Source organism: Grammomys surdaster, unplaced genomic scaffold (assembly GCF_004785775.1).
Source record: "Grammomys surdaster isolate TR1022 unplaced genomic scaffold, NIH_TR_1.0 191, whole genome shotgun sequence".
Classification (NCBI taxonomy): Eukaryota; Metazoa; Chordata; class Mammalia; order Rodentia; family Muridae; genus Grammomys; species Grammomys surdaster.
Window position 1 is genome coordinate 4,628,825 of NW_021604636.1, and position 14,402 is coordinate 4,643,226.

General features: G+C 35.7%; 1 protein-coding gene across 2 annotated transcripts in view; it reads left to right on the plus strand.

The window, feature by feature from the left end:
• Kcnh7 (potassium voltage-gated channel subfamily H member 7) overlaps positions 1–14,402 on the plus strand; it is a 443,919-nt gene that overhangs the window by 392,383 nt on the left and 37,134 nt on the right. The window contains exons 10-12 of one of the 2 annotated variants that reach the window (XM_028769229.1): positions 4,905–5,157; positions 7,894–8,099; positions 9,772–9,871. In XM_028769229.1, the coding sequence (XP_028625062.1) occupies positions 4,905–5,157; positions 7,894–8,099; positions 9,772–9,871 (559 nt within the window). The remainder of the gene's footprint in view (positions 1–4,904; positions 5,158–7,893; positions 8,100–9,771; positions 9,872–14,402) is intronic. The other variant, XM_028769230.1, reaches the window with a different exon arrangement.

Consider the following 14,402-nt stretch of genomic DNA (forward strand, 5'->3'; position numbering starts at 1 on the left):
TAAAAGTTTATATCATTTTGATTAGTATGTATATCAAGTGAGAAGCGTTAGCCCTGTATCAACTTCTGCTTGCACTCAGCTATAACACTGTAATACTTGTTCAGTATACGTACAAGTAACAGGAAGGTATTATCAAGCTATTCAGAGTGCATTAGAATATACAACTATTAGGAAACTACGATGAAATCAGATGCCTCTGAACTAATTATTGATCACATTTCATAGATGATCATGTGGTAACAATTTTTCCATTCCTTTTTTGTATGACTTTTTAAAAACTGACTTTAATGTTACCATCATATTATTTGGAGTTCTTAAGCAATAAACTAAAGAAAAATACTTATATAAGAAATGACAGCAAGTGTTTCATTAACTGTTAACTTGGAGGTTCAGTAAATGATCATTCTAATTAAAACTGCATCCCACAAATGTCCTACTTAAACAGACTAGTGTGGCCAATTCTGATTAGACTTGTAAGAGTTAAGTTTAATATGTCATGAAAATTAGGTAGATACATTTTCAGAACATCTTTGTTTTGTTCATTATGATTCTTTTTTAGCATAGCTTTTGGTGCTATTTAAGTATTAATGTAAGTAAATACTTGAAAGAACATATGCTAAAAGGGCAAGAACTGATTTTTGTAAGGTATAAGCCATGACACTAATTGTGGATGATGCTTCTTGGTCTTCATAATTGGATTCATTCAATAAAGCAATAGTGCCAGATGCACAGTAGACAGTGGCATGTACCTTAGCATCATCAAAATTTGACAGCCAAGAAAAGAGGGCACCATCACTAAGTCAGCTGATGTCCTGGTTTGTATTTAGATATTTCTTTTCCTCTATATCAACAGGGGCTGCTAAGATGTTCATAGTCCCATGGTAAATGAAAAGATTCTAATTCAGGAAATTTAGCAAAGGAAGTAAACAGAAAAAAATAGTACAATGTGTAGGAAATGAAAACTCAGAGGGAAATAGTGAATTGAGGTATCTTGAATAAACACCTACTTATTTCTCACTTTTTTTAAAAAAAGTACATTTTTATGATCCAAACTGTTTTAAAAAATTAAAAAATAATTTTTTAATCCATTTAAAAAATTTTTTTTCCTGAAGTTAAACCCCAAATCCTAAAGCCACTGGCCAACTTGGGAATTCCAAACAATGGGACTACTCTGAGATTCGACCTGCGAATTTCAAGTCTTACTCAATTTCACCTGAGCAACTGATGTGATTAAATTAGATAGTTAAAGTCATGAGAGCTGGCTCTGCCCTCCATTGGCTGCAGCACTCCGAAGAGCAGGCTCTGCACTTCTCCTGGGCAGCACAGTAGAATGTCCCTGCTGCCATGGGCACAGGTGAGCTAGCTCCAAGAACATGAGAATGGGAGAGCTGGCTCAGCCCCTTGCCTGCTGTGGAACTGGGTGAGCTAGCCAGGACGGTGCTGGAGAACTCACTTTAGTGGTGTGGGTACGGCAGAACTGGCAGGCAGACTAGCTCAGCAACCACCCAGGCACAAATCTAGGGCTTTAAGTTGGACCACCCCAATATTTCCCCTATCTATGAACTTCTGGAGCACATGAAGTGGCGGGTCCTACAGATCAAAAGCTACATGATCTCCAGGACACGGGTCAACAACAGGATATCCACGAAGAGTCCCATTGAGGACCCAATATTGATAGAGTAGCAGAAGCCAGAGGTCTGAAAACAAACCAATGACTCAGTGCAATGAACATTTGCAAGCAATGAAGTGTGGACAAAGTGTGTACTGTGGGACTGATTGTGACAAACTACAACTTCCACAATGAGATTTATGAAATCTTTTTGGGTTGGGGAGGGGGAGTTGCAAGGGTGAAGGTAGATACAAAGAGACAGGGGGATGAGAGTGATTAGGGTGTATGACGTGAAACTCACAAAGAGTCAATAAAAAGTTAAATATATAAAAAAAAGCCAAAAGTTAATATCGCTAGAGATTTCTGTATACAGGCAACTGTTTTGCAATGTCTGCATGATTGACATTTGTGAAAGCGAGGCTCTGCATCATCTCTAGATGGATGTAATACTTCGCAGTCGAGTCCATTCTAGCAGAATGAAGACTGGAAGTAAGATCACTACCATGAAAACTTTCTCAAGTGACCCTCAGGTTCTGTGGGTAGTTCCAGGATGACTGGAATTCGAAAATATATTTGTAATGTGCTCATCAACTGACTACTTTCAATATGAATATAAGACAAGTTCCAGTGAAGCTTAAACCCACATGAACCAGAACACATAAGAAATAGGAGATAAGGTTACCCCAATGCCATGGAAGGGATCTATACACTAATGATATTAGAATACAAAATGTTTAAACTCTGCTCAGTGAACAGAGAACAAAACTATTTAAAGAGAACATGTCTGTTATTTGAGAGAAAATATGTACTCAGATTTTTTTTAAGGAACGCAGAAATATATTGTGAATTGAATATCAAATTTATGTTGGATAGTTTACATACATTATCCTATTTAAATGTCCTATTTACAACTCTATAAAGCAAATGTTATTGATTTTTGAAAAATAAGTTACTAAGTTGCAGAAAACTAATCGGCAAACTCAGAACTGGCAAGTGAAGGGTCAAGAACTTTAGTCCGTGTAGTGGAACCAACATGGACCAACATGTGGCTCCTGTGATAGGTTTGAAAAACAAAAACACCATCTCTGACTCATCTATCTTCCAAACCAAAACATGCTAACATATGTCAGCAGACAGATACACAGAAACACAATGGGCTGACTATATTTATGAGTATTTTAGGGAATATGCCAGAAAGCAGTAATTTTCAGGTCAATATTATTACTACAGCTGTACAGGAGAATAGCTTCCCTCACTTGTGTGAAATATAAAATACTTTACCAGCTATATTTAAAGGTAAGGTCTAACTTGTTACTTGGTGTAGTGTTCTATTTGTCAATATTTGGGGGATGAAGTGTCATTTAAGAGTTATGCTGAGATTCCAAAAGTGGCCTTCAAGGGAGAAAAAGGACTCATGCAGAAGCCAGTAAACACTGGTGTTCTTCTCCTATATAATCCCCAAGGGATAGCACTCTTAATTCAGAAAAACAGTGTCCAAACTAAGGTTGTCTCCAGCTTGGAACAACTTACCAAAAAATTCAATGCAGTAATTTTAAGTGTAGAAGATGAAAGAGCTCAGTTATCCATGGACAGCTAAATTTATGTAGGGCACCATCAGAGTAAGATAACACCACTGGCTTCAGAGACATAACTGGGCAGTTGTTGGCACGTTATATTGGAGAGGTCTTCAGCCCAACCTGGGTAAATACGAGGAATCTACTCATGTAGATGGAGCCTGAAGTTATAGGTAAAGGAAAGTTTGAAGATACATGCTGAGAAAGTCATACGAGTGAAAGGCTTGAATCCTACCAAATCCACTTCAGGTTAACAGAAAACCTTCAGGGTGAAAGCATTGGCAGCATGGAGTTGAGGAATCAGAGCTCGTGCCTTGCCAGACATACTATTTAGCGGTCAAATAGAATCTTCAGTACCGTGAAGATTCTGGTCTTGTAGCAGAGAAACATGGATGGACGAAGTGGCTTGCACAAGAGTCAAACTGTGGCAAATTCAAGAAAAAATATATTTTCTTCCAAAATGCACTTTATTCTCTGTAGATGAAGAAAGCAAGAACAAAATTAATAATAAAATAATAATGTGGTAGCTGTGCTTCAAATATGTTAAAAATCCTTTCCTGTTATTTCGTAGTCAACTGGGCATCTCCAACAAATGATGGCTTAATAGAAGCCGGGTCCCTGTAGTTGTTTTAGTATTTCAAACACTGATAATCATAGTTTGACTCAAATATAACTCAATTTTAAGTTTCTTTATGTACTAAATATATCTGAATAGTCTTATAGCTAATTTATAATTACTTTTGGTTAAATTGAATTATTTACTAAGGCTGAGCCAATAAATATCAGAAAAAATCACTAAATGTACTATCACTGTGTAATCGTTCTGTATAATGCTCCCCCAATTCACTTCAATGTAGACTGTTTATACTTGCAGGGGAAAGTCAAGATAGAAAGTAAAGCTTTTGTGTAATGCCCCAGATAATAGAACATAAAGAGCTAAAGAAGGGAGCGCCCAACCCATAGTGTACCGATGGTGTACAAAACCCAATTTTGTAAGAATAACTTTATTCTGTTCAAATTGAGAGACATTTATCAAAAAAATTTGTTTAGTCTGTCCCTTGATTTGAAATTAACCAGTAAGCTTTCAAAAGTAGCCCCATTTCTGTTACTAAAATTAAACCTTACTTTCAAAGTACATCAGCTGCTCTCCTTTCCTTTACTTCCAGTGTTTGTCAAAAATTTTACTGTAAATAATGTGAATAGAAAATACAACTATCCCAAAGAGAATTGACTAAGAACATTGCATTGGTTATGATACTTGCAAATGCAATACCTGCATCAACTAAGATGTAGGTTCATGCTGGCAATTTAAATTGACTTGAAATTGCTTCAAGAGGTTTCTCATCTTTTGAGTCACATTGCCTTTCACCAATCTCCTTTTGACTGTCACATTGCGTTCTCTCCAAGCACAATATGATACAACATGACCTAATGCAGGCGAAAAGAAGTAATGAGAAATGTGTAGACATGACATTTTAATGAAACAGCAGTTACCTTGAGTTGAATATCTGCAGTTAATTCACAGAACAATATGGAGTTAAAACTTCTGACATGTTTATCGAACCAAGTATCCATTAAGGGATGTGATGCAATATATATATATATATGTACTCTTGTGACAGTTACTGCATCAGCAGGTCTGTGAGCAAGAAATAGACTTTATTTCAAGCTGAAGTGCCTGGTGTTCTGGTAGTATCAAACTCTCTATTTTTTCCTTTCAGGTCTTAAAGGGATTTCCAGAATGTTTACAAGCTGACATTTGTCTACATCTAAACCAGACTTTGCTACAAAACTGCAAAGCCTTTCGAGGAGCAAGTAAAGGCTGCCTTAGAGCTCTGGCAATGAAGTTCAAAACCACCCATGCACCTCCAGGAGACACCCTGGTTCACTGTGGGGATGTTTTAACTGCTCTGTACTTCTTATCCAGAGGCTCCATTGAAATCCTCAAGGATGACATAGTAGTAGCTATTCTTGGTGAGTGTTTTAGCCTGGAATGATGACAACTTCACCTAGGAGTGGTTGCAACAACTCATTACTTTAGAATGACAGATTAATAGACAGGTTGATAAGGAGTCTAGCACTGATCATTTTAAAGCCTTATTTCCATTCAAACATATATCAAATTAATGTTGCAGAAATGTCTCTACTTACTGTCTCAATTTTTGTTTACTACTTAAATATCCACATGATTCCCTTTAGCTGTTGACAGCTATTTAGACATTTGAGGTCAAATAAACAAAAATAGTCAACATTTTTCTTTTCAGCTTTATGGTTGATCCTTCAGCATCTTAGTATGAAATAATCAATGTAGACATGCTAAAATAGCATGTTCTTACAGTACCATGAGGTAAGTTTATATTTTAATAAATGAAGTTCATTTATTAAAATATAAGTTTATCAAAGAAATTGGAGCCCTTAGTAGAATGAAGCTATGACTATATTATCAGGACTAGGGATAATAAGATAAAAAATGAGCAACACTACCTCCAGTATCTGTGAAAATTAACTGTTTTTTCATAGATTTAATATACAGTTCCATTAACTATTAGACATGCAGGCCTGGAGGTACAGATTGGATACAGAGCCCTCACCTCACACAGTCAAAGACCTAGATTCAACCCCAGTGTCTATCAATCACTTAATCTATATGGGCAATTGAACTGTTTCTTTTCACTCAGGTCTCAGCGCTCACATCTGAACATTAACTCAAAAATGTATCTGTTTGTTGTTAGACAGAACCAGAGTTGGGCTCATTAGATGCCCTACATGAACAAAGAGATTTAAGTGATTCCCTTGATACTTTGATAATTTTGTTATGATTACAGTTTTAAAAAGCCCCAAATTGAGATGGTGTACACTTCGATTTTTAAACCAATAAAGATTCAAGGAGTAGAAATACGCTACATCATTACCTCAAGGTTTATTATCAAGGGAGAGTTTTCTCTGGATTTGGCACTGATAGCTTGTCTTTGTGTGTTGCCATGGAAGGCAGAGGTGATCTTCAAGCCAGCCTGTCATGGCTTCTGCACACACAACGCTGTGCTTAGATAATGACCTTAGAGCAATGCTCAGCACCATAGGCCTTCCTGCTTGTTCAACTATAGTTATGGAAGATAATTCAAATAAAAACCCCATGCTAATACAGTTCAGAGCCATAAAAAAGTGGTGTCTAGACTAAGCCATCCAAACTAAAGAATTTCAAGAGCTTCTCCTTTCCTTCTCTAATTTCCATGTTAGTATCAAAATTTTTATTCATTCTGATTTTCAAAGGTCTATAAGTATTTATCTAAACTGTGCCTAATGTAGTCTCTCTAATATAATGTTTGTATATTATTAATATATTGTTTTAACTATTCCTTGTTAAATACTCATTTACAGTAAGAATATTTCAGCATTTTTGACTTGTTAGAGCTTTATTGTTTAAACATCATTGATAGCTCCCAAAGTTGGAGATATAAAAGCTAGTATAATGCATAGGGAAGTGTTTTTTTTTTAATCTGAAAAGAAACTTCAAGATATGTGAAGAAAGTACTGTTTTGCACTGTTAGTAATTATATTTAAGAAAAAAATCATAAAGTAGCCTATCAACATATGCTAAGGGCATATGCCATGTGAACAACTTGATACTCAAAAACAGAACAATGGCCATGAAATTTTGGAAAATATTGAGAGATTTGATATATAAGCTGATAAGGATATTGATTCTAAAGTCAAAATGAATGAGTTTTAATCCTGGCTACTTTTCTTTCCTTCACTTCACCCAACCAAGAAGTGATGTTATGCTAATCAATTTACCTCTTTAAACTTCTTTCACTATTTATAAATTTTAGAAAACAATTACAACTTTACAAAATTATTTTGGGTAGTGTGATAATTTACATAAACATTTGATGCAGTGCCTGACCCCTACATAGTCCTTACAAAATACTGGTTATTCTTATTCTCATTGAATAAAACTGAATATCAGACAGCACATGGATAGGCAGGGGTGATGGAGAGGCGACAGAGAGGACCACCAATACTAGTAGAAGAAGAAAGGGAACAAAAGTTCAGAGCAAAGAACATGTGACCAAAACAATGATTATATATGTGAAGGACAAAAAAACTAAATAATTTAAATAAATGAATATATACATTAAAGGCAAATCCAAAACTGGTAACTTGAAGAAACAAGGTACATTGATTGATATCACTTGTCCATGTCAGTTAGCGCTGAGGAATGGTGGAACTGTTAATAGGCAAAAGCTCCAGACATGATTCTGTTCAACAGAAAGATCATGAATCAAACTCATTTTGGCCTCTCAAATGCCTGGACTGACAGTCTCAGAACACTTCTATCTGGAAGTAGATTTAGGAAACCACATAGCAAGATCCATAGCTAGCTCTCAGGGGTGTAACGAAATGATGATGCTTAGCATCATAAAGAAATGAAAGAGATTATAACAGAACCACAGACTTATAACAGAAAAGTTACAGTCAAAAAACATAGTACAATCAATCCAGACACAGAATTTTGCTGTCCATGCACCTCTTGGTATAGGATCTTACATTTGAGACCTTTAGTCTAATGATTTGTCAGCTGATCAGTGTCCCTTTCTACTTTTATAAAGAAAACATTTAATTAATGCTCCTTCTCTTCTTCCTTTTCTTTCTTTTGTTCTTTCTTCTACCCACCCCCTGTCCTCCTTTCCTTCTTTGGTTTATTTTTAGGAAAAAATGATATCTTTGGGGAAATGGTTCATCTTTATGCCAAACCTGGCAAATCTAATGCAGATGTGAGAGCACTCACGTACTGTGACCTGCATAAGATTCAGCGAGAAGACTTATTAGAGGTCTTGGATATGTATCCAGAATTCTCTGATCACTTTCTGACGAATCTAGAACTGACTTTCAACCTGAGACATGAAAGTGCAAAGGTAGAGGCCTAGTGTTGATGTGCACATCTCTGAAATGTCATTCTTAAATTTCCCAAGTGCTTCTGAAAATAGAAAGCAAATTACTGCCACAAAAGTTTATCACTACTAAGTACCTAGAGAAAAGGTCTGCTGAATATTGAAATTAGTAAATTATAGGACAGGAATTCAGTACTAAAAGATGTTGAACAATTTTAAAGGGTCAATTAAATTTGACCTTGGAGAAATTTATAGTCTTGTTTTGTATATACTGACTGTTTGAAGGAAAATGAATGCTTTTAAGGAATTTTTTAAATACTCTAAAAAAGTTTGTCTTACATAGAAGAAATATTCTCTCATCTATTCTTTTTACTATATCAGTTGCTATTGATTTCTCTGTATTGTTTAAAAGATTAGCCTTATTCATGTTTAAATTTATCCTAACCACCATTTTCAAATTAAAGAAGGATGAATTAATTATCTTACAATAAAGTAAAAATCTAGCTATGGAATGAATAAAATATGGTCCAACTGAAACAAAATTTTATTTTAAATAATACACATTACTTAACCTAAAATAATTTTGAAAGAATAGCTCTTATGAACTGTGATATCTGAACTAATTCTATTCTGTGGACAGAGAACCTACATTGCAGCTCATAATTGTTACTAGGTTAGTCCCTCAAATTTCAGAAATTCCATTTCTATTCTCAATGCCTATTTCACATAAATCAAGCATGGAGCACTTGGTATCTGCCCAGTGTATTTACGTATGATCTAACGTATTCTATGGGGGGAAAAGTCTCTAAATCAGTGTTTAGTTAAAACAGTGTTAGATTTAAGTCTCCATGCAGTTATAGTCCTTTCCAGACACTGTGAGGGACTTAAGAAACAGCAGTTTCCAGGGTCACGAGGTTGCCATTCAGTGTTGTAATGCACGGACTCAGTTAACTCTTCTTTTAAAATGACTGAAAATATTAAAACATACACAAAGAAATCTTCAGTTCTTAAAAATATTTTCATGATAGCTTTAATTGAACTTTATTGTGATCTTGGTCACATGTCACCAACCTCATTCTGATTTTGTCTAAAAAGCAAATACAAACTTCAGATAACTCCATTGTACTGATATGCAGACAATATCCAAACAAATAGTTTGGGGCTTCTGTTTACAAGATTAATATTATACAGACAATCGAAAAGGAGGAGGAGGAGCTGAAACAGTATATTAAAGATCTGTTAATGTAACATCTATTGTCTTTAATTATATACTTATTGTAAAATCAATGTCACGTTCACTATTATATAATTCATACATCTTAGCTACTGATAATTGATTCATACATTTTGTTGACAATAATACAGGTTCTTCTATGATTTCTAATTTTTTTATTTTTTAAAGATTTTTCTCTACATGCTAATACCAGATCCTAACATTCTTAACTCATAGCTTCTACACACCATGGTTTCTCTAATAAAATTGTGAAGCTACTATCTATCAATCTCTAATTATCTAAATTAATTATCTATAATTTAGAGACAACTTTCAAGCAAAATATTGTAGCTATTTGCCAAAAATTTAATTCTTGAGGTTGAAAGGGTCGATGTGATATGACAGGGTAAGGAGTTCACCGATAAGGAATCGTCTGCAAGTTGAGTAACTTTCTATGTTTGTCTTTGAGTTCCACTAACGAAGCCTGATCTTCTGCTTCAGTCCCAATCCGTAAACGATTCTGAAGGGGACACCGGTAAATTTCGAAGAAGGAGATTGTCGTTTGAAAGTGAAGGTGACAAAGGTAATTAATTCTTTCTACTTGTAATGTTTATCCTACAGCAGATGGTGACTAGCTCTTCCTGAGTAAATGCTTCTGATTACAATAGTAAATTTAATTCATGCTTTGCTAGGATAAGGAAAATCACTTTTGTTCCCAAACTAATAGGATTGTTTCTCCTTTGGGGTTGACATCTTTAAATTGCATCATTCAACAAAGCCACTACATGGATTCAAGGACAACAATACAGAAATAGGTAAACTACTTGCAAAATAAAATCAAGTTACTAAAGGGTGATACCTATGACTAAAGATTTAGAGTGGAGTGTTTTGGAGGAAGGATTTCTTATTTCAAGTCATGAGTTCAATCTCCTCACCAGCACCACAAGGATCTATTATGTAGAAGACACAGGAGTGAGATGACTCCACCCTCAGTCAGGAACACAAACAAGTACCTTCTAGTAAGATCCCAGATACAAACACACGAAAGTTTGCCTGGCAGCTGAAACAAAGATTTGATGAAGAAATTTGGACCTTGTGCTGAGCTCACAAACATGCTAGCCTTTCTTATTCAGCCTCATGGCATCACATTGTACATGAATTCTTCCTGAAGAATCCTCTGCTTCATGTCTGTGGCTAGCATGAGTTATACATGTGAATAGAGGCAAAACAAAAACAAAAAGCCTACCTTAGGTATCATCCTTAGAACTTCTCTGGCCTAGTTTTCATGATTAAACTAGGCTGGCTAGCCAGTGAACTTACAAAATTCTCTTCCGCCCATTGCTGGAAATACATGAAATGTCTCAACATATTTACATGGGTTATAGGGATTAAATTTGTGTTTTCATGTTTATGAGACAAGGACTTTATAGACAGATCTCTCTCCTCAGACTCTAGACTTTCTTAAGATATTCCTGCTTCTTTTATATAAACTCTTTCTCTGATTAATATATGTCTCTTATTACCTTCTGTTCTCATTTGGGAAGTACAGATATTCATATCTTAAACCAAAGGCCAGATAAGTTTCAATACTGTGAATCCTACTTTTTATTAAACTATCTTCTTAAGCTCTCAAAGGCATCTCCTAATGCTTCTCTGAAATTCGACGCTTCTCAATACCTGTTTATTTGCAAATGCTCACACCATCCAAATCAGGTCCACAAAAGTACGTAGGGTCTTAACTTGTCACACTATGCAGAATTTCTAGTGTTGCTAAGGCTTCTTATTGCTATCTCTAACATTGCTACTTTCAAAACTAGGTGTCTATTGCTTCATAAATCTCCATCTCGACAGCCATAATCCTGAGTCTAGATATCATCATCTACCCCTTTAGAATATTAAACTAGGTTTCAACAAACTCACCGTCCCATGTAAAATTTACTCTTTTTTTTTTTTGCATATTGGGTCACTGATGAGACTTTTTTTAAAATCCAATTACATTTATGTCACCCATATATCTAGGTTCCTCTAAGAACTTGCCATTCTGGTTTTGCTACTTGTTGCTATTAAGTGAAATTTTTAGATTTTTTTTGAGAGTTTCATACATGAATACTATATTTACATTTCCACTCCTCCCTCTTCCCATTCCAACTCTTCTCGTGCCCTTGCTCCTTCTCAAATCTATGCCATCTTTATTATTATCACATATAGATATAAAAAGATATAGACATAGGTAAAGATATAGATGATAGATGATAGATGGATGGATAGATAGATAGATAGATAGATAAATAGGATGCTGTTAGGCTGGAACCCCTGTTTATACCCCAGCACAAACTAGGAAACCCTATCTTTCCTCCTCCTCTGGCCAACCCTCTGCCTGAAATTTCATAGGGAGCCTTCTTTCCCTATGAAATGGATCCCAAATCAGGCCCATAATCATATTGCTTCTCCATCAGTATCTTCGGTATTTTGTTCCCTGCAGTCCTTTTAGACAAGGACAATTCTGGGTCAGAAATTTTGACTGTAGGTTAGTAAAGCAGTCCTTCCACTTGAGGCCCTGTCTATTTACTGGAAGTGGACTTTTCAAGCTCCCTCTCCCCACTTTTGGGCATTTTGGCTAAGGTCACCCTAATTGAGTCCTGAGAGTCTCTCGCCTCCTGGGTCTCTGGTAATTTCTAGAGGGTTCCCCTAACTCCCACCACTCAAGGCTGTTATTTCCACCCATTCTCCTGGCCCTCTGGGCTTCTGTCCTGTTCCCACCCCCTTACCTGATCTTATTACCCTGTTTTCCTCCTACACTCCTCTTCCACCCAGGTCCCTCACTCCCTTTGACTCCCTTGATAGTCTTCTTCCCCCTTCTAAGTGGAATTCAAACATCCTCACTTGGGCATTTCTGCTTGTTATACTTCTTATGGTCTGTGGGTTGTATATTAGGTATTCTGTACTTTTAGCTAATATCCATTAATCAGTAAGTACATAGTATGCATGTGTTTTTGGATCTTGCTTACCTCCCTTAAGATGATATTTTCTAGTTGAATAGTAAATATACCATTGTGTAAATGAATCACATTTTCTGTATCCACTCTTCAGTTGAGGGGCATCTGAGTTGTTTCTAGCTTCTGGCTATTACAAATAAGACTGATATGAACATGGTAGAGCATGTGTCCTTGTGGTAAAGTGGGGCATCTTTTGGGTATATGTCCAAAAGTGTTATAGCTAGGTCTTCAGGTACTTCCAATTTTTTAAGAAACTGCCAAATTGATTTTCATAGTAGTTGTACTAGTTTGCAATCCCACCAGAAATGGAGGAGTGTTCCTCTTCCTCTAAATCCACACCAGCATGTGCAACCACTTAGGTTTTTTGTTTTTTGTTTATTTTATTTTATTTTTCCCAATCTGCTTTTATACAATTTAATTACATGCAAGTATTAAGGTCAGTTCTAGGTTGAGAAACTAGCAATACAATGATGCAAATAGTCAAGGAACAAGCAAGACAATAAACCCAAATAGTCTAAGATTTAGATTCTTGGCTGAAAGTACTTCTTTGTTCTAGCCTAAGATTTAGATTCCTGCCTGAAAGTACTTCTTTGTTCTAGCCTAAGATTTAGATTCCTACCTGAAATTACTTCTTTGCTTTAGCCTAATGTCAGATTCCTGCCAAGCAGCCTATTTCTTTGTCCTTGGCCAATGTCAGATTCCTGCCAAGTAGCCCCAAAAGCTTCCACATTTCCCCTTTTTAACTTCATAAACAAGACTGAGCCTGAGCCTGTTTTATGTCGTTCTGACAAGAATGTCTTCCTTTACCCATCATGGAATATGCATTATCAAAAGCAATACACTTATGTCTTAAGTTGGTAAGGCTCTGTGCAGAATCTTACCTATCCTTGGCTTGACAGCCTGTTAAATTAATAATTCTGTCTGGGGACCATTTTCAGTTTCAAGCCATGTACTTTGGCCACCAATATGTTGATGTTGTTAAAGACAAACTTTAACACAATGGGCAGGAATAAAAGTATTTCCAGGACAAGAAGGACTAGCATGATCAAGCGATATATGCCATTCTTGAAGCTTGACCAAAATGGGAATACTGACCTCAGGCCATGAATAATTTTATCAGCATTATCTACAGCATCAATGCTCAGCAGAGCAGCATTCTTTAAATTCATAATCTCACTATTAAAAGTTAAAACATCCAGAAAGATGTTAAAATTATGACAAATACCCTGTGTGTCTTTAAACTTTTTCCTAATTATGACTATCATTGTAAATTTTATAAGTAATACAAATCCATTGGTATTTGGCATGGCACACGACATGGCTCTTTACTCTTAAACTCTGAACCTTCTTCCAATCATTTGAATAGGATAAAGAGCATCAATATGTTGTTCCAAACACCTATCAAAATCCTCTTGATTACTCAACACATTGGTAACATTTTTTTTTTTTGCTAAATAATTAGCAAAAGTAGCTGTCTTAACTTCTTGCATCAAAGCAATTGTAGAAGCAGTGATTATCCATTCTGATTGGTGTGAGGTGGAATCTTGGGTCATTTTGATTGATATTTCACTGATGACTATGGGCTTCGAACATTTCTTTAGTGCTTCTCAGCCATTTGAGATTCTTTTGTTGCTAATTCTCTATTTAGTTCTGTACCCCATTTTAAATTGTGTTATCTGATTTTTTTGGATGTTAACTTCTTGAGTTCTTTATATATTTTGGACATTAACCCTCTATCGGGTGTAGTGTTAGAAGATGGAAAACTCTCCTATGCTCATGGATAGGAAGGATTAACATAGTGAAAATGGTCTTCTTATCAAAACCAATCTACAGATTCAATGCAATCCCCATCAAAATTTCAACATATTTTTACAGATATGGAAATAGTAATTCTCAACTTCATATAGAAAAAAAATACAGGATAGCCAAAAAAATTTCAAAAATAAAAGAACTTCCAGAGGAATCACCATCCCTGACCTCAAGCTGTACTAAAAAGAAATAGTGATAAAAATCACATGGTATTGGTACAGAGACAAACGGGTTGATCAATGGAATAGAAATGAAGACCAAGAAGTAAGCCCACACAGCTATGGACACTTGATCTTTGACAAAGAAACC